The 19577-nt window shown below is 45.7% G+C and overlaps 1 protein-coding gene across 1 annotated transcript in view; it reads left to right on the top strand.

Annotated features, from left to right (window-relative positions):
- The first annotated feature begins 2 nt into the window (after positions 1–2).
- The window catches only part of LOC115199130 (collagen alpha-1(VII) chain-like), an 85405-nt gene continuing 65830 nt past the window's right edge, over positions 3–19577 (top strand). The window contains exons 1-9 of the mRNA XM_029761720.1: positions 3–102; positions 5444–5624; positions 6112–6271; positions 7230–7323; positions 11131–11304; positions 12267–12430; positions 15910–16039; positions 16366–16482; positions 18809–18964. Of these exons, the coding sequence (XP_029617580.1) occupies positions 27–102; positions 5444–5624; positions 6112–6271; positions 7230–7323; positions 11131–11304; positions 12267–12430; positions 15910–16039; positions 16366–16482; positions 18809–18964 (1252 nt within the window). The 5' untranslated portion in view covers positions 3–26. The remainder of the gene's footprint in view (positions 103–5443; positions 5625–6111; positions 6272–7229; positions 7324–11130; positions 11305–12266; positions 12431–15909; positions 16040–16365; positions 16483–18808; positions 18965–19577) is intronic.

Below are 19577 nucleotides of genomic sequence, written 5' to 3'. Positions count from 1 at the left end.
GGGGTAAAAGAGGAGGAGGACAGAGCATGGGCCATTCCTGCATGTGGATTTTTCTGCTGTCCCTGTCTCTCTCCCACCAGGCGGTCACTGAACAGGCAGAAGGTATTGGATTTGAACTCTCTTTCTCTCTCTCTCCATCCCTCTCTCTGCCTCTCTCTCTCTCCCCCCTCCCTCTCACCATTTCTCTCCTGACCATTCCCTTTCCTCAGCTTTCTCAACATCTCTCACTATCTCTCTCTGTTTCTCTCTCTCTCCGTCTCTCTCCCTCTCTGTCTCTCTCCCCCTTCTCTCTCTCTCCGTCTCTGTTCGTCCTTATCTATCTCACCATTTCTCTACCTGTTCTACTTATCTCCCCGTATCTCACCAACCCTTCCTCTCATTACTTCTTTCCATCCCTCCCTCCATCTCGTTCTATGTGTCTCCCCACCACCCACTTACCCTTTCCTTTCTTCTCCTCTCTCCGTCCTTCTTCTCCTCTCTCCGTCATGTCCTTCTTCTCCTCTCTCCATCCTGTCCTTCTCCTCTCTCCGTCATGTCCTTCTTCTCCTCTCTCCGTCATGTCCTTCTGCTCCTCTCTCCGTCCTGTCCTTCTCCTCTCTCCGTCCTGTCCTTCTTCTCCTCTCTCCGTCCTGTCCTTCTGCTCCTCTCTCCATCCTGTCCTTCTTCTCCTCTCTCCGTCATGTCCTTCTTCTCTCTCCGTCCTGTGCTTCTCCTCTCTCCGTCCTGTCCTTCTTCTTCTCTCTCCGTCATGTCCTTCTTCTCCTCTCTCCGTCCTGTCCTTCTCCTCTCTCCGTCCTGTCCTTCTTCTCCTCTCTCCGTCCTGTCCTTCTGCTCCTCTCTCCATCCTGTCCTTCTTCTCCTCTCTCCGTCCTGTCCTTCTTCTCTCTCCGTCCTGTGCTTCTCCTCTCTCCGTCCTGTCCTTCTTCTTCTCTCTCCGTCATGTCCTTCTTCTCCTCTCTCCATCCTGTCCTTCTTCTCCTCTCTCCGTCCTGTCCTTCTGCTCCTCTCTCCATCCTGTCCTTCTGCTCCTCTCTCCGTCCTGTCCTTCTTCTCTCTCCGTCCTGTGCTTCTCCTCTCTCCGTCCTGTCCTTCTTCTTCTCTCTCCGTCATGTCCTTCTTCTCCTCTCTCCGTCCTGTCCTTCTCCTCTCTCCGTCATGTCCTTCTTCTCCTCTCTCCATCCTGTCCTTCTTCTCCTCTCTCCATCCTGTCCTTCTTCTCCTCTCTCCGTCCTGTCCTTCTTCTCCTCTCTCCGTCCTGTTTCTTCTCCTCTCTCCATCCTGTCCTTCTTCTCCTCTCTCCGTCCTGTCCTTCTTCTCCTCTCTCCGTCCTGTCCTTCTTCTCCTCTCTCCGTCCTGTCCTTCTTCTCCTCTCTCCGTCCTGTCTTTCTTCTCCTCTCTCCGTCCTGTCTTTCTTCTCCTCTCTCCGTCCTGTCCTTCTTCTCCTCTCTCCGTCCTGTCTTTCTTCTCCTCTCTCCGTCCTGTCTTTCTTCTTCTCTCTCCGTCCTGTCCTTCTCCTCTCTCCGTCCTGTCCTTCTTCTCCTCTCTCCGTCCTGTCCTTCTTCTCCTCTCTCCGTCCTGTCCTTCTTCTTCTCTCTCCGTCCTGTCCTTCTGCTCCTCTCTCCGTCCTGTCCTTCTTCTCCTCTCTCCATCCTGTCCTTCTTCTCCTCTCTCCGTCCTGTCCTTCTTCTCCTCTCTCCGTCCTGTCTTTCTTCTCCTCTCTCCGTCCTGTCTTTCTTCTCCTCTCTCCGTCCTGTCTTTCTTCTCCTCTCTCCGTCCTGTCCTTCTTCTCCGTCCTGTCCTTCTTCTCCTCTCTCCGTCCTGTCCTTCTTCTCCTCTCTCCGTCCTGTCCTTCTTCTCCTCTCTCCGTCCTGTCCTTCTTCTCCTCTCTCCGTCCTGTCTTTCTTCTCCTCTCTCCGTCCTGTCTTTCTTCTCCTCTCTCCGTCCTGTCCTTCTTCTCCGTCCTGTCCTTCTTCTCCTCTCTCCGTCCTGTCCTTCTTCTCCTCTCTCCGTCCTGTCCTTCTTCTCCGTCCTGTCCTTCTTCTCCTCTCTCCATCCTGTCTTTCTTCCTCTCATGCTCCGTCTATCTGTTTCAGACACAAGTGCTAGACTAAATAATGTCTGTATGTCCAGTATGTCTAGACACCTGGATGGACTAGGCAGGTAGACAGTGATGCAGACTCAGTCACTCTTCCATCTTTAGACAGGGCATTCTGAACATCTGGGAGCCTCCTGTTCACCACTGTCTGTCAGACTACAGTCCACTGTCAAATCTTGGCCTTAGGTTTGGTATTGTACATCACACCTGGGTCAAATACATATGTAAAATCTGTTAAAATACTTTAGCTGGGCTTCATTTGGTTTGTCCGGTACATCAGAACCAATGGCATAGTCCCAAAAGTGCAAACTCCAAGCTAAATCAAATGCATGTCTGCTAGAGGTTTACTGTACACAGCTTCAGATGTTCTTGGATGCCATGGAAGGTTCAATTAGCCAATCAACTGGCTAAGGTTGACTCTCGGGGTGGAATCTGATTGGTAGCCAGTGATGCATTTTTTTTTGAACTTCCAACTATTGGAATGAAACAACATTTGTGCAACACCTAACAACCTCGCTGAGAGGTTCTGACCTTTCAGTGTAATGGCTAAGGTGCTGAGGTTGAGTCCCGGTCAGGCAGTACTATAGTTCTATGCTTACGGTGTTTGACTGACAGAAGGCTTTAGAGTGGTCTTGATTTAAACCCCAACGTCACTGACTCTGCATTTAAATATATATTTTTTTTAATGTTACCTTTTTCCCAAAGTAGAACTTAGATGGTGTGCAGATGGAATTTTGTGAAATACACCAGCCTGGCCGGCAGCTGTGTTGAAAGTAGAGAAACCAACTCAAGACTGTAGCCTGTATGGAAAGGTACCATTGGAGGAGTGACTGTTGCCATTCTTGGGGCTTGTTCTGTTTTGTCAAAGATTCACACATGGATCCAAGTTATTATGTTCCATGTATTAGAATGTAGTGAACAATGAATAGACTATGACTGTACTGTATTGTTAGATGATGATATGTAGCAGCTAGGTGGACAACAGTGGACAGGTACTGAACTATAATGACCCTTCACCATGTGTTGTCTAGCCATTCTAGACATGTGGTTCTCACCTGCATGTACAGACACAGTATACAGTCTGGACAATTTATCTTTTCCCCTCTGTCTGTCTATCTGGACAATTTATATGTTTCCTCTCTGTCTCTCTGTCTGTCCGTCTGTCCGTCTGTCTGTCAGTCTCTCTGTCTGGACAATTTACATTTTTCCCATATTTTGTCTACCTATCTGCCTGTCTGCCTGTCCGTTCGTCGGGCCATCCTTAAGTCTGTCCGTCAGTCAGTCAGTCAGTCAGTCAGTCAGTCAGTCAGTCAGTCAGTCAGTCAGTCAGTCAGTCAGTCAGTCAGTCAGTCAGTCAGTCAGTCAGTCTGTCCATCAATCTGTCAGTGTATTCTCTGCTGTTTCTCTGCTGCTGTGTTCCATAGTTCTCTTCCTCCATTTGGAGGGTAAACCGTTCACACTGACACTACATATTACACTAAACGAATGGAAGAACTTTCTGTGCCCTGGCGTGGTTTGCTGCCTTTGTGAAGCTCGACTTAGGAACCGTGCCCAGTCATGACTCACACTGTCGTTTCCCATGACCTGTAAAGTTTTAGCATGCGTCACAGACATTACATGGCAGTGTGGCCAGAGACAGTGGAGGCAGTATGTCGGTGTAGTCCCCAAAACGCTTCCCTGTGATACTTAGTCTCCTGACTGTAGAATGGAGGATATAGTTTTGTGGGCAGGAGCAGAGTGCTGGTCCGCGTTGAGCCGGGGACATATGTCACCCCCGCTGAATCCTGGGATGGCGGCCAAGGAAGGGTAGGATAAAAGAGGAGAGAAAAGCGAGGGAGGACAAGGGGAAAGGAGAGAGGCTGAGTTATCACATAGAGCACAATCACTGGACCGTATCGTCTATTCCCTGTTGTAATCTATTCTGTCACGGTAATACTGGGGCACTGACAGGGACAATGTGTGTGTAGAGTGTGTGTGTGTGTGTGTGTGTGTGTGTGTGTGTGTGTGTGTGTGTGTGTGTGTGTGTGTGTGTGTGTGTGTGTGTGTGTGTGTGTGTGAGAGAGAGAGAGTGTGTGGCTAATATTGCAAGTAATACGGTTCATATAGTGGGTGTATCCGCAAACAAACGCACACATTTACCTCCATTACCATTCAAACAGGTGTGCATCTGTTCAAGTGTGTGTGGTTATGCAAAGAGACCCAACACCTATTCAACCGCCCGGTGTGTGTTTGAGCGGACGCGGGGGGCTGGCCCCACTTTAGGCTGTTTGTGTTGTTATTCCAAGCCTTCCTCTTCGCTGTACTAAAATGTTATTGCTGGACTGCTCAGAATATTGATGGTCTCAACGCCTCACCTGTGTGCCATTAAACATTCATAGGAGCCTTGTGGTGCGCTGTCTGTGACAGCAGAAGGTTGGCCACGGAAATGTATTACCTGCCGAGGCTGGTAGCCTAGCAGTTAAAAGTGTTGGGCCACTAACCGAAAGATTTCTGGTTCAAATCCGCAAGGTGGAAAAATCTGCTGTTCTGCCCCTGAGCAAGGTAGTTAACCCCGAATAACAACTGCTCTTCAGGCACCGATGACTACGATTAAGGAAGCTGCCTGCACCTCTTTGAATCAGAGGGTTTGGGTTAAATGCGGAAGGTTGTGCAACTGACTAGGTAGCCCCTTCCCTATTTGATGGAGGTTTACTGCCACCTTGTGGTAGAATGGGGAAACACTGTTTGGAGAGGAGCAGGGTGAAGTTGGCCCGAGATGCTGATTGTGGGTCAGTTTTGCATTTCCACCGCTAACGGTTGTTAGCTTCCAATTGGCTCATTCATCCCCCCTCCTCTCCCCTGTAAATATTCCGCAGGTTGTTGCTGTAAATGAGAATGTGTAAAATAAAGGTTAAATAAAACTTCACCCTGGAGCGTAGACAGATCAGCTGAGTTGGTGCTTGATTTAGCCAGTATTTGTAGCAGTTGAAAATGTTGATCCTTTTCTGGTTCCACAGAGAAGAAAACATGAGAGGAACAATAGGTGAAATAAAGCTACATTAAATGAAGAAGGTTTTGGAATTCAGTTTTAATAAAGACACTCTTTTTCTTCTTTGTTTTGTCTTCTCTTCTGAAATGAACAGGTGCCAACACTCAGTTAATCTGGCCTTTATTGTTCCCCGAGGCTGAGAGAATTCCCACTCAACTAAATGCAATGGAATGGATGCAGAGACGTACATCTTCTCATGCTGAATACAGACTGATATACAGACATCCCTGTAGGAAATCTGGAATCCTCCAACCCGAATTTTGGGAAATGTAATGGAATCTTGCAACACTAAACCAGTCATATATCTGCTCTTCCCCCAGCATGTCGGACGGCGGAGCCTGCAGACCTAGTGTTCTTGGTGGATGAGTCGTGGGGCGTGGGCCAGACCAGCTTCTCCAGGGTTAAAGACTTCATCTCGGCCATCATTAATTCCTTTCAGGACAGCGTGGTGGGGCCCGAGGGCATCCGCTTTGGAGTCACCGTCTACGGAGATATACCCAGGTCTATAAGGCTAGGTCTGCAGGGTTGGGCAATGTTATCCACAAAGGTTACTTAGGAACATTTATGTATTTGCATAAACATTCCTTTACCCCTCTCCCCAGGGGTATGAAATCTGACCCTGCAGGAATTTAGTACATCTAATTAAACTAATTATCTAGTCATAGTCTTCAATCAGCCAATAATTGGTTTTACTGCTTTGGCTTCATCTAAAACATCTTCAGTGAATGCCTAAAGATTTTTTCCTAACTTCACTCCAGAGTTGCAAAGAAGCACAAGGACTTTTGCTCTGTTTGTATTAGGCCATGTTAGGCTCCATAGCTGATCAGTCTAGACTGGCTGATCAACCCAGGAATGACTCTTCTGTTCTCCCTCTCTCTCTCTCTCTCTCTCTTTCTCTCTCTCTCCCTCTCTCTCTCTCTCTGTCTCTCTTTCTCTCCCTCTCTCTCTCTCTCTCTCCTTCTCTCTCTCTCTCTCTCTCTGTCTTCAGGATGCGTATCGCCCTGACAGACTACAGTAGTCTCGAGGAGGTCCTGAGGGCAGTAAAGGACCTCCCCTTTGAAGGCGGGGCCAGTCGAACGGGCGACGCCCTCCAGTTCCTGGTGGATTATGTCTTCAGTGCGGCTATCACCAGGGACAACACCCCCAAGGTTAACTACTGTGCATCTCAGGAGATTGCTATATGTGGTTCCTGGGATGTTAAGCACTTCTCCAGGTGTTGTGAGATCTGATAGTTAGCAACCACAGGTGGTTGGTGGCACCTTTATTTGGGAGAACACGCTCGTGGTAATGACTGGAGTGGAATCAGTGGGATGGTATCAAATACATCAAACAAATGCTTCCCAGTTGATTGATACCATTCCATCTGCTCCGTTCCGGACATTATTTTGAGCAACTGCACTTCTCCTTGAAGTGTTACACTGCACTATCCCAGCTGCACCTGGTATAACATGTCAGTCATTGAGATTCTTCACAGCCCTGCAAGTCACACACACACACACACACACACACACACACACACACACACACACACACACACACACACACACACACACACACACACACACACTGCAAGTCATGCTGAACCCCAGCTGATGTGGCAGAGAGAGAGAGCAGGATTAGGCTGACATATTTGATTTCACCACTCAGAAGGCTGAGCACACACACCATAGCCACATCAGGTGCATATTGATGTGCTCTCACCCCCTCCTCTCCTCCTCCCCCTTACCATCTCCCCCCACCCCCATCGATTGGGGCCTTAACTTTCGACGAACTGCAGTGAATTTTTCATAATGGGGAATTATCATTCCGCAGTGTTTTAAGTTGCACACTGCGTTATTGCATTATGCATGCAATTATGAGTTAAAACATGTCAAATATCTCTAAGGACAGGGCTTGTTTTTTGAATGCATGGTAATGTGGTATTTCCAATGAGGGCAAGTGTACTCCCTACGAAGGAAGATCTAGTAGAGCAGGTCTAGTTTGTCTAGTTCTATGAAATTGTGTGTCGCTATTGGAAAGACCCTTGCAGTAAATACGGATTGTAGTTGTATATTCTGGTAGATTTGTAACATAGAGCTAGTTTGATTAGATTTTCCATGTTTGCAGATTGCTGTCCTGATCACAAACGGCCGTTCGGATGACCAGGTGGATGGGCCGGCCAAGGCTGTCACAGACAGTGGGATCTCTATCTACGCAGTGGGTGAGTCTGGAACGCTGGGATTGTATATTCATACCACATCCCTGCAGCGTCCTGGAGATTCTATCCAGCTTACCTATCTGCTGTGCCTTAGGCGAAAAATGAATATGGTATTCATGGTATATCATTGAAGTGTGTGTGCGTGTGCCTGCGTGCATTTGCAAGTGTCTGATATGTGTGTGTGTGTGTGTTGAGCCTACGTGTGTGATTATGTGTGTGTGTTGAGCCTACGTGTGTGATTATGTGTGTGTTGAACCTACGTGTGTGATTATGTGTGTGTGTTGAGCCTACGTGTGTGATTATGTGTGTGTGTTGAGCCTACGTGTGTGATTATGTGTGTGTGTTGAGCCTACGTGTGTGATTATGTGTGTGTTGAGCCTACGTGTGTGATTATGTGTGTGTGTTGAGCCTACGTGTGTGATTATGTGTGTGTTGAGCCTACGTGTGTGATTATGTGTGTGTTGAGCCTATGTGTGTGATTATGTGTGTGTGTGTTGAGCCTACGTGTCTGATGTGTGTGTGTGTGTTGAGCCTACGTGTGTAATTATGTGTGTGTGTGTGTTGAGCCTACGTGTGGGATTATGTGTGTGTTGAGCCTACGTGTGTGATTATGTGTGTGTGTGTTGAGCCTACGTGTGTGATTATGTGTGTGTTGAGCCTACGTGTGTGATTATGTGTGTGTGTTGAGCCTACGTGTGTGATTATGTGTGTGTTGAACCTACGTGTGTGATTATGTGTGTGTGTGTTGAGCCTACGTGTGTGATTATGTGTGTGTGTTGAGCCTACGTGTGTGATTATGTGTGTGTGTGTTGAACCTACGTGTGTGATTATGTGTGTGTGTTGAGCCTACGTGTGTGATTGTGTGTGTTGAGCCTACGTGTGTGATTATGTGTGTGTGTGTTGAGCCTACGTGTGTGATTATGTGTGTGTTGAGCCTATGTGTGTGATTATGTGTGTGTGTTGAGCCTACGTGTGTGATTATGTGTGTGTGTTGAGCCTACGTGTGTGATTATGTGTGTGTTGAGCCTACGTGTGTGATTATGTGTGTGTGTTGAGCCTACGTGTGTGATTATGTGTGTGTGTTGAGCCTACGTGTGTGATTATGTGTGTGTGTGTTGAACCTACGTGTGTGATTATGTGTGTGTGTTGAGCCTACGTGTGTGATTATGTGTGTGTGTTGAGCCTACGTGTGTGATTATGTGTGTGTGTTGAGCCTACGTGTGTGATTATGTGTGTGTTGAGCCTACGTGTTGATTATGTGTGTGTGTTGAGCCTACGTGTGTGATTATGTGTGTGTGTTGAGCCTACGTGTGTGATTATGTGTGTGTGTTGAGCCTACGTGTGTGATTATGTGTGTGTGTTGAGCCTACGTGTGTGATTATGTGTGTGTGTTGAGCCTACGTGTGTGATTATGTGTGTGTGTTGAGCCTACGTGTGTGATTATGTGTGTGTGTTGAGCCTACGTGTGTGATTATGTGTGTGTGTTGAGCCTACGTGTGTGATTATGTGTGTGTGTTGAGCCTACGTGTGTGATTATGTGTGTGTTGAGCCTACGTGTGTGATTATGTGTGTGTGTTGAGCCTACGTGTGTGATTATGTGTGTGTGTTGAGCCTACGTGTGTGATTATGTTTGTTTGTTGAGCCTACGTGTGTGATTATGTATGTGTGTTGATACCTACGTGTGTGATTATGTGTGTGTGTTGAGCCTACGTTTGTGCATCTGTGTATCAGTCACTGTGCATCCATAAGTGTTTTAAGTACTGCATATTGCAGTACATAGACATACAGTACATAGACATACAGTACATAGACATACAGTACATAGACATACAGTACATAGACATACATTGACAAGTGCAGTGAGAGTGCCTCTGCTCTCCTCAGCCCAGAGACAGGAAATAATTACAGCTCATTAGCCAGTGGTGAGCTAATTACAGTGATTTTTCATCAGGCTTTTCTGTGCCCCCCCCACCCCACCCACACTGACACAGAGGCCGGGTCCTGGTATTCATCATTCCCATAGAGGGAAGCATCAGTCTGATCAGCTAGCTTCTCTCTGTCTGACACAGCTGGACAGAGCCAGCTAACACAGGCACTACACAGTACACTACACAGTACACTACACAGTACACTACACAGTACACTACACAGTACACTACACCACCAGAGCAGGGGGGAGGTGATCAGTCAGCGCCTTATGATGTGTCTGTCTGTGGCAGGGGGTGGGGGGGGGGGTTATCTGTGTGTGGGGATAGGGGGATTGTGTGTGTTTGCTTATATGTGGGTGTGTGCATGCACGTAAGTGTGTGTGTGTGTGTGTGTGTGTGTGTGTGTGTGTGTGTGTGTGTGTGAGCAGTTAACATAACATTGTGTCTCTCTAATAGTATGAGCAGTTAACACAACATTGTGTCTCTCTAATAGTATGAGCAGTTAAGACAACATTGTGTCTCTCTAATAGTATGAGCTGTTAACACAACATTGTGTCTCTCTAATAGTATGAGCAGTTAACATAACATTGTGTCTCTCTAATAGTATGAGCAGTTAACACAACATTGTGTCTCTCTAATAGTATAAGCAGTTAACACAACATTGTGTCTCTCTAATAGTATGAGCAGTTAACACAACATTGTGTCTCTCTAATAGTATGAGCAGTTAACACAACATTGTGTCTCTCTAATAGTATGTATGAGCAGTTAACATAACATTGTGTCTCTCTAATAGTATGAGCAGTTAACACAACATTGTGTCTCTCTAATAGTATGAGCAGTTAACACAACATTGTGCCTCTAATAGTATGAGCAGTTAACAGAACATTGTGTCTCTCTAATAGTATGAGCAGTTAACACAACATTGTGTCTCTCTAATAGTATGAGCAGTTAACACAACATTGTGTCTCTCTAATAGTATGAGCAGTTAACACAACATTGTGTCTCTCTAATAGTATGAGCAGTTAACACAACATTGTGTCTCTCTAATAGTATGAGCAGTTAACACAACATTGTGTCTCTCTAATAGTATGAGCAGTTAACATAACATTGTGTCTCTCTAATAGTATGAGCAGTTAACACAACATTGTGTCTCTCTAATAGTATAAGCAGTTAACACAACATTGTGTCTCTCTAATAGTATGAGCAGTTAACACAACATTGTGTCTCTCTAATAGTATGAGCAGTTAACACAACATTGTGTCTCTCTAATAGTATGTATGAGCAGTTAACATAACATTGTGTCTCTCTAATAGTATGAGCAGTTAACACAACATTGTGTCTCTCTAATAGTATGAGCAGTTAACACAACATTGTGTCTCTCTAATATTATGAGCAGTTAACACAACATTGTGTCTCTCTAATAGCATTTGGAATGGAACAAGATTCCCGTAATGCCCTGTACAGTACTTTGTCATGACAAATAGACACTATGATAGATCAATGCTAACCAATGAACAAAATGAACAGATAGCTATACTAGATAGAACAACTAGGACAGAATGGATCAACTCTCTAGTAGTTCTGAAAACAGATATTGTTTTTTTGCATTGCTGAATGCTATTGTGGTGCCATATTGGGTGTACTGAAAAAGGCAGCCTAGTGGTTAGAGCGTTGGGCCAGTAACTGAAAGGTTGCTGGATCGAATCCCCGAGCTCACAAGGTAAAAATATGTTCTACCCCTGAACAAGGCAGTCCATCCTTCTTTCTCTCTCCCTCCATCCTTCTCTCTCTGCCTTTCTCTCCCCCTTCTCTCTCTTATTCTTAACTTTTTTGCCTAGTTAAATAAAGGTTAAATAGATACAAATAAAAACGCTTCTCCTAGGGGTGAGAGGAGCCGACGAATCAGAGCTGCGCAGGATTGTGACTGAGCCCCACGAGGAACACCTGATGCTAGCCGCGGACTTCTCTCTCCTGGATGCTCTCCTGCCCAAACTGTCCCGAAGAATCTGCTTCACCGCCTCTGAACCCCCACGCCCCGTCAAACACGCCCCGGCCGGTGAGAATTAGTTCCAACCACTGATCCAGGATCAGATTGCTCACCTCCAATCGTAACCCTAACCATTACAGGGGTGAAAAGAATCTGATCCTTTATCAGTGGTTGAGGGCAACTTCGAAAGTACCTACTCCTGAGAATGCCCAGAGATGTTCTGCTATGGAGGTATCTTTGTGTAGTGTGGTTATTGTATATGCGTATATATTAAAACATGTTATTTTGTTTGGTGGTGTCTGGTACGTACCTTGTATGCTCTTTATGTTTTAACCCCTATGTTTCAATCTCTGTTTCTCTCTCCCTCATCCTTTTCTCCCTCTCTCTACCCCTCCATCCTTCTCTCTCTGTCTTTCTCTCTCCCTCCATCCTTCTCTCTCTTTCTTTCTCTCCCCCTCCATCCTTCTCTCTCTCCCTCCATCCTTCTCTGTCTTTCTCTCCCCTCCATCCTTCTCTCTCTACCCCTCCATCCTTCTCTCTCTGTCTTTCTCTCTCCCTCCATCCTTCTCTCTTTCTTTCTCTCCCCCTCCATCCTTCTCTCTCTCCCTCCATCCTTCTCTGTCTTTCTCTCCCCTCCCTCCCTCTCTCTCTGTCTTTCTCTCTCCCCCTCCATCCTTCTCTCTGTTTTCCCCCTCTCTCTGTCTGTCTTTCTCTCCACCTCCATTCTTCTCTCTCTGTCTTTTTCTCCCCCTCCCTCATTCTCTCTCTGTTCTCTCCACCTCCATTCTTCTCTCTCTGTCTTTTTCTCCCCCTCCCTCATTCTCTCTCTTTTCTCTCCACCTCCATTCTTCTCTCTCTGTCTTTTTCTCCACCTCCATCCTCCATCTTTCTCTTCTTATTCGTCAAGCCCGTTTATCTCCATCCACCTCTCCTTCCTATCCCCATTATTCTCTCTGTCCTCTCCCCCATCTTTCCCCCACCCATCCTTCTATCTCCCTCACCTCCATCTTTCCCTTCATCTCCCTCCCCAGTGGAGGAGCGTGTGGTGGGTCCCCGGGACCTCCAGGTGAGTGAGCTAGCCTACAGTAGTCTGAGGCTGACCTGGAGCCAGGCCACGGGGGACGTCACCGGCTATCGCCTCCTGGTCACCCCCCTCAGTCCCAAGGGACAGCTGCTGCCCAGCCTGCAGACACAGGTGAACGGGAGGGGGGGGGGGGTTAGAGGTTGAGGTGTTGTGGTAATAACGGGGGCTAAATGCTGAATGCCATTTCAGACGATGGGCTAAATAGGATATTAGGAGTCAAACCACCTGGGTAAAGTGCCTGGAATTGAATTGAAGCAGGAATTGAATTGAAAACACTTTCTGAATTGGAAATGTAATTGAGTCAAAATACTGTTGGGAGGGTAAGGAGGGAGCTGAGATAGGTGAACCTGGTAGGGGGGGTGGAAGGTGGGTAAGGTGGCAGGGGGATGGGATGTGAGAGGTGACAGGATATTGGGCCCAGGACCAGATGGTGCTGAGTACAGACACAGAGACTGACCACAGCAGGATACTGCTAGATAGAGGTGTGTGTGTGTGTGTGTGTGTGTGTGTGTGTGTGTGTGTGTGTGTGTGTGTGTGTGTGTGTGCGTGTGCGTGTGCGTGCGTGCGTGCGTAGCTAGTATGCAGTGAGAGAAAATCAGAAAGCAATATCACAATGACCTTGAGATTTACAATATACTGTAATGTACTGTAATGTATTGTACTGTACACTACACTATTTGTTGGAGTGTGTGTGAGTGTTCAGTTTTGTGCATGTGTACAGTACGCTTTCTTCTCAACAATATTCTTAGTCTTTGTTTTGGATAGTTTGGTGGGTGTGTGTGTGTGTGTGTGCGCACGTACGTGCGTGTTTTGTCTTTGTCTCGCAGGCATGGAATCTCTCCCCATTGTGTGTATTCTCTCAGTGATTTTCTACAGCCTTGCCAGAGCCACGGGGCACAGCACTGGATTCGCAGAGCGGGTTGTTTGCGTGTCCTTGCTATGACACTGCTGTAGAACTCTGGAGAAAGATACTTTAGCATTCTCTAACAGAACCATTCCTGCAGGGACAATCAAGCTATGCAGGCATTACATAACTTGTGTGTTGGGTGGTGAAGTCACAGAGGAGAGGATGGATGCAATAGGTATGAGATGTACTTGAAAGAGCACTGTGGAATAGAAAAGTGTTTTCTAACCCTACAAAAAAAATGGTTTTATTGTCACATACACTGGATAGAGGCAGGGAAATATGTTGTTTTACATGGTCAGTCATAGTAGTACATGCCCCTGGAGCAAATTAGGGATAAGTGCCTTGCTCAAGGGAACATTGAACAGGTTTTTCACCTTGACTGCTACGGTATTCGAACCAACAACCTTTCGGTTGATGTCCCAACGCTCTAACCGCTAGGCTACCTACCACCCTACAACTGTTGCACACATCAGATCTATTTCACCTGATTCCACTAGTCCATTAATTATCAAGCCCTTGTACCAGTCGTGGCCAAAAGTTCTGAGAATGACACAAATATTAATTTTCACAAAGTCTGCTGCCTCAGTTTGTATGATGGCAATTTGCATATACTCCAGAATGTTATGAAGAGTGATCAGATGAATTGCAATTAATTGCAAAGTCCCTCTTTGCCATGCAAATGAACTGAATCCCCCAAAAACATTTCCAAGGCTGGAGATCACTCTGTCATGCTGATTGAGTTCGAATAACAGACCAGAAGCTTCAAAAGGAGGGTGGTGCTTGGAATCATTGTTCTTCCTCTGTCGAACATGGTTACCTGCAAGGAAACACGTGCCGTCATCATTACTTTGCACAAAAACGGCTTCACAGGCAAGGATATTGCTGCCAATAAGAATGCACATAAATCAACCATTTATCGGATCATCAAGAACTTCAAGGAGAGCGGTTCAATTGTTGTGAAGAAGGCTTCAGGGCACACAAGAAAGTCCAGCAAGCGCCAGGACCGTCTCCTAAAGTTGATTCAGCTGCGGGATCGGGGCACCACCAGTACAGAGCTTGCTCAGGAATGGCAGCAGGCAGGTGTGAGTGCATCTGCATGCACAGTGAGGCGAAGACTTTTGGAGGATGGCCTTGTGTCAAGAAGAGCAGCAAAGAAGACACTTCTCTCTAGGAAAAACATCAGGGACAGACTGATATTCTGCAAAAGGTACAGGGACTGGACTGCTGAGGACTGGGGTAAAGTCATTTTCTCTGATGAATCCTCTTTCAGATTGTTTGGGGCATCCGGAAAAAAGCTTGTCCGGAGAAGACAAGGTGAGCGCTACCATCAGTCCTGTGTCATGCCAACAGTAAAGCATCCTGAGACCATTCATGTGTGGGGTTGCTTCTTAGCCAAGGGAGTGGGCTCAATCAAAACTTTGCCTAAGAACACAGCCAGGAATAAAGAATGGTACCAACACATCCTCCGAGAGCAACTTCTCCCAACCATCCAGGAACAGTTTGGTGATGAACAATACCTTTTCCAGCATGATGGAGCACCTTGCCATAAGGCAAAAGTGATAACTAAGTGGCTCGGGGAACAAAACATCAATATTTTGGGTCCATGGCCAGGAAACTCCCCAGACCTTAATCCCATTGAGAACATGTGGTCAATCTTCAAGAGGCGGGTGGACAAACATAAACCCACAAATTCTGACAAACTCCAAGCATTGATTATGCAAGAATGGGCTGCCATCAGTCAGGATGTGTCCCAGAAGTTAATTGACAGCATGCCAGGGCGGATTGCAGAGGTCTTGAAAAAGAAGACTGCAAATATTGACTCTTTGCATCAACTTCATGTAATTATCAATAAAAGCCTTGGACACTTATGAAATGCTTGTGATTATACTTCAGTATTCCATAGTAACATCTGACAAAAATATCTAAAGACACTGAAGCAGCAAACTTTGTGGAAATTAATATTTGTGTCATTCTCAAAACTTTTGGCCACAACTGTATAGTTGAATCAGGTGTGCTGGTGCTGGGAAAGAACAAATATGTGCCACGGCTGACTGAGTGGTGAAAGACTGGTGTAGAATGATTACAGAGTAGAGTGACTCTAGTGATGATACACTGAGTGGTGAAAGACTGGTGTAGAATGATTACAGAGTAGAGTGTTTCTAGTGATGATACACTGAGTGGTGAAAGACTGGTGTAGAATGATTACAGAGTAGAGTGATTCTAGTGATGATACACTGAGTGGTGAAAGACTGGTGTAGAATGATTACAGAGTAGAGTGATTCTAGTGATGATACACTGAGTGGTGAAATACTGGTGTAGAATGATTACAGAGTAGAGTGATTCTAGTGATGATACACTGAGTGGTGAAATACTGGTGTAGAATGATTACAGAGTAGAGTGATTCTAGTGATGATACAATTTCTGAATACACACATGCGCGAGCACACACCCACACAAAACCATCCCCACAAACACCCTTACCCTTACCCATCTCACTCAAACCTCTCCCTCTCTCCCTGTCCCTGACCCATTCCCTCTCCCTGTCCCTCTCCCTGGCCCTGTCCTTCTCCCTGTTCCTTTCTCTCTCCTACTCCCTCTCCCTATCCTTCTCCCTGTCCCTGTCCCTCTCCTTGTCCCGCTCCCTGTTCCTCTCTCTCTCCCTGTCCTGTGTGTGTCGTATCAGACTGATCTGAAAGGTGATGAGAGGACATCTCTAGTGACAGAGCTGACTCCTAAGACAGAGTACTCTCTGACTGTCTACGCCATCTACCCTGGCCTCATTGGAGATTCTGCCACCATCATTACACAGACACGTGGGTTACAGAGGCACTAACATCAACAATCCCACACACATAGACATGCACCCACGCTAACACAGGAGCGTGCGCACACACAGTAGCTCACACAGGTAAATATAGATATACATATACACAAACAAACACCAGCTGAACACACTCACACATACAGTAGTATTGTAAATATAGATCCACATGTATACTTAATCTGCATGCAGAAATTCACCCACACTGAAACATAAACATCACATACCTATGCTCATTTACAACTTGGCATTTTGCATATACACATGCAATTTCAAATGTACTCAACATTCCAACATATTTTCCTTCCTCTGCCTTAGCCCCGGTGCCTCCTGTCTCAAACTTCCGTGTGATGGAGGAGGGCCTCTTCTCTCTGAGGTTGGCATGGACACCACCTCTAGGGAAGCTCGAGGGATACAAGATATTCATCCCCAGATGTGAGTTGACTCCTGTATTGACATTACACCACATCATTAGTCTGATCCAGACCTGGGTTCAAGCAATATATCTTTCAAATACTTGTAGTGTTTGCTTTAGCCCGTCAAGAGTGCTAGGCGGCAGACATTTGTACTTTTGGGACTGTTCTATTTGTCCTTTGCAGTAGACAACCTTAATCAACCACAGCTAAGGTATTTTAAATGATTTGAGTATCTGAACCCAGGTCTGGTATCACCATAGTTCTTTCGGTTTAATTAAGGCTTCATATCATACTATTGAGGTTTTACAACAACTTTGACACCAGGTACAGAAGATGAAAAGGGTATACATACAGTGCCTACGGAAAGCACTCAGACCCCTTGACTTTTTCCGCATTTTGTTACGTTACAGCCCTATTCTAAAATATGTACATTAAATGTGCAAAGAAATCCTCAGCAATCTACACACAATACCACATAATGACAAAGCGAAAACAGGTTTTAAGACATTTTTGCAAATGTATTAAAAATAAAAAACAGAAATACCTTATCTACATAATTTTGCAGACCCTTTTCTATGAGACTCGAAATTGAGCTTAGGTTCATCCTGTTTCCATTGATCATCCTTGAGATGTTTCTACAACATTATTGGAGTCCACCTGGGGTAAATTCAATTGATTGGACATGATTTGGAAAGGCACACAACTGTCTATATAAGGTCCCACAGTCGACAGTGCATGTCAGAGCAAATACCAAGCCATTAGGTCGAAGGCATTATTATTAGAGCTCCGAGACAGGATTGTGTCGAGGCACAGATCTGGAGAAGGGTACCAAAACATGTATGCAGCATTGAAGGTCCCCAAGAACACAGTGGCCTCCATCATTCTTAAATGGAAGAAGTTTGGAACCACCAAGACTATTCCTAGAGCTGGCCGCCCGGCCAAACTAAGCAATTGGGGGAGAAGGGTCTTGGTCAGGGAGGTGACCAAGAACCCAATGGTCACTCGGACAGAGCTCTAGAGTTCCTCTGTGGAGATGGCAGAACCTTCCAGAAGGACAACCATCTCTGCAGCACTCCACCAATCAGGCCTTTATGGTAGTGGCCTGATGGAAGCCACTCCTCAGTAAAAGGCACATGACAGCCCGCTTGGAGTTTTCCAAAAGGCACTTAAAGACTCTCAGACCATGAGAAACAAGATTCTTTGGTCTGATGAAACCAACTCTTTGGCCTGAATGCCAAGCGTCATGTCTGGAGGAAATCTGGCACCATCCCTACGGTGAAGCATTGTGGTGGTAGCATCATGCTGCGGAGATGTTTTTCAGCGGCAGGGGCTGGGAGACTAGTCAGGCATCAGGAAAAGATGAATCAAGCAAAGTACAGAGAGATCCTTGATGAAAACCTGCTCCAGAGAGCTCAGGACCTCAGACTGGGGCGAAGGGTCACCTTCCAACAGGACAACGACCCTAAGCACACAGCCAAGACAATGCAGGAGTGGCTTCGGGACAAGTCTCTGAATGTCCTTGAGTGGCCGAGCCAAAGCCTGGACTTGAACCTAATTGAACATCTCTGGAGAGACCTGAAAATAGCTGTGCAGCGACGCTCCCCATCCAACCTGACAGAGCTTGAGAGGATCTGCAGAGAAGATTGGAAGAAACTCCCCAAATGCAGGTGTGCCAAGCTTATAGCGTCATACCCAAGAAGACTCAATGCTGTAATTGCTGCCAAAGCTGCTTCAGCAAAGTACTGAGTAAAGGGTCTGAATAGTTATGTAAATGTGATATTTTGTATTTGTATTTTTAATAAATTAGCAAACATTTCTAAAAACCAGTTTTTGCTTTGTCGTTATGGGGTATTGTGTGTAGATTGATGAGGGAAAAAAACATTTGAATACATTTTAGAATAAATCTGTAACGTAGCAAAATGTGGAAAAAGTCAAGGGGTCTGAATACTTTCCGATGGCACTGTATCTCATTGTAACCCCTTCACATTTTCTCTTCTAGATATCATGTCTTTGATTACCCCGTCTCTTGCGGTGTCAAAACAACTTTGACGCTGCGAAGGCTACAGAATTAGACAGGGATACATATTTTGTACTTATCCCTTTACTTGACATCATGGATCCCATTCTCTTGTGGTGTTATAACAACTGTAGTACCTGGTACAGAACTTATAATTGTCTTTATTGAAGGTAGTTATCTCTCCTGGTACAGAAGTTCATCACTCCTGGTACAGAATGTACCTTTTTTGTCCTAAACTCTGTAAACCCAGAAGTAAAATCCAGCGTAATTTGGTTTATGTTTAAGTAGCATGTCCATGAAAGATGAATTGTGTCATGCCCCCATGCAGCCGACCGGCCAGGGCTGACCTATGAGCAGGTGCTGCGCGGCGACACCTCCTCCCATGTGATTGACAGCTTGGAGGAGGATAAGAAGTACACCGTCAGTATCTTTGCTATCTACCCCCAGGGCCCCAGCCAACCTGTCTCGATCGTTGGCAAAACACGTAAGTGACCCTGCTGAATGTGTCGACCAACAGCTAGAATTTTAAATTGTAGTCATTTAGCAGATGCTCTTATCCAGAGAGACTTACAGGAGCAATTAGGGTTAAGTGCCTTGCTCAAGGAAACAGACAGATGTTTTTCACTTAGTCGCCTCGGGATTCGAAACCAGTGACCTTTTGGTTACTGGCCCACACTAGTCTACCGGCCTAAAACCAATCCTATGCTTAGAAATTAATGAGTGGAAATTTACACGTTGTGAAACACTTCTAGAAAATGGTGGAGAATCAGGATGCTTCCATTGCCTTTGAAAGTGATCTTGAAAATATAATCTAAGCCAATTGGTTATGAAATATATATTTCAATAGAAGCTTAATGCCCTATTTCACACCTTTCTGACTATGTAATAAGTCGTTTTTCTATGATTGTCCACTAAGTGGCAGTGTAGCTTCTCTCAACATGTTGATCAGATTTCCAGGCTGTGGTCATGTATTTCACCATCTGTGTGTGATGCAGTTTGTCTGTTCTCCATCAAATTACATTTGTATAATTTATGTAATTATTAAAGAAAAGGTATTCATTAGTGTTCCTCCCCTAACTGAGACTGTGTGTGTGCGT

The sequence above is a fragment of the Salmo trutta genome, chromosome 8 (genome assembly GCF_901001165.1).
Source record: "Salmo trutta chromosome 8, fSalTru1.1, whole genome shotgun sequence".
In the NCBI taxonomy this organism is placed as follows: Eukaryota; Metazoa; Chordata; class Actinopteri; order Salmoniformes; family Salmonidae; genus Salmo; species Salmo trutta.
This window is presented reverse-complemented; position numbering and strand designations above follow the sequence as displayed.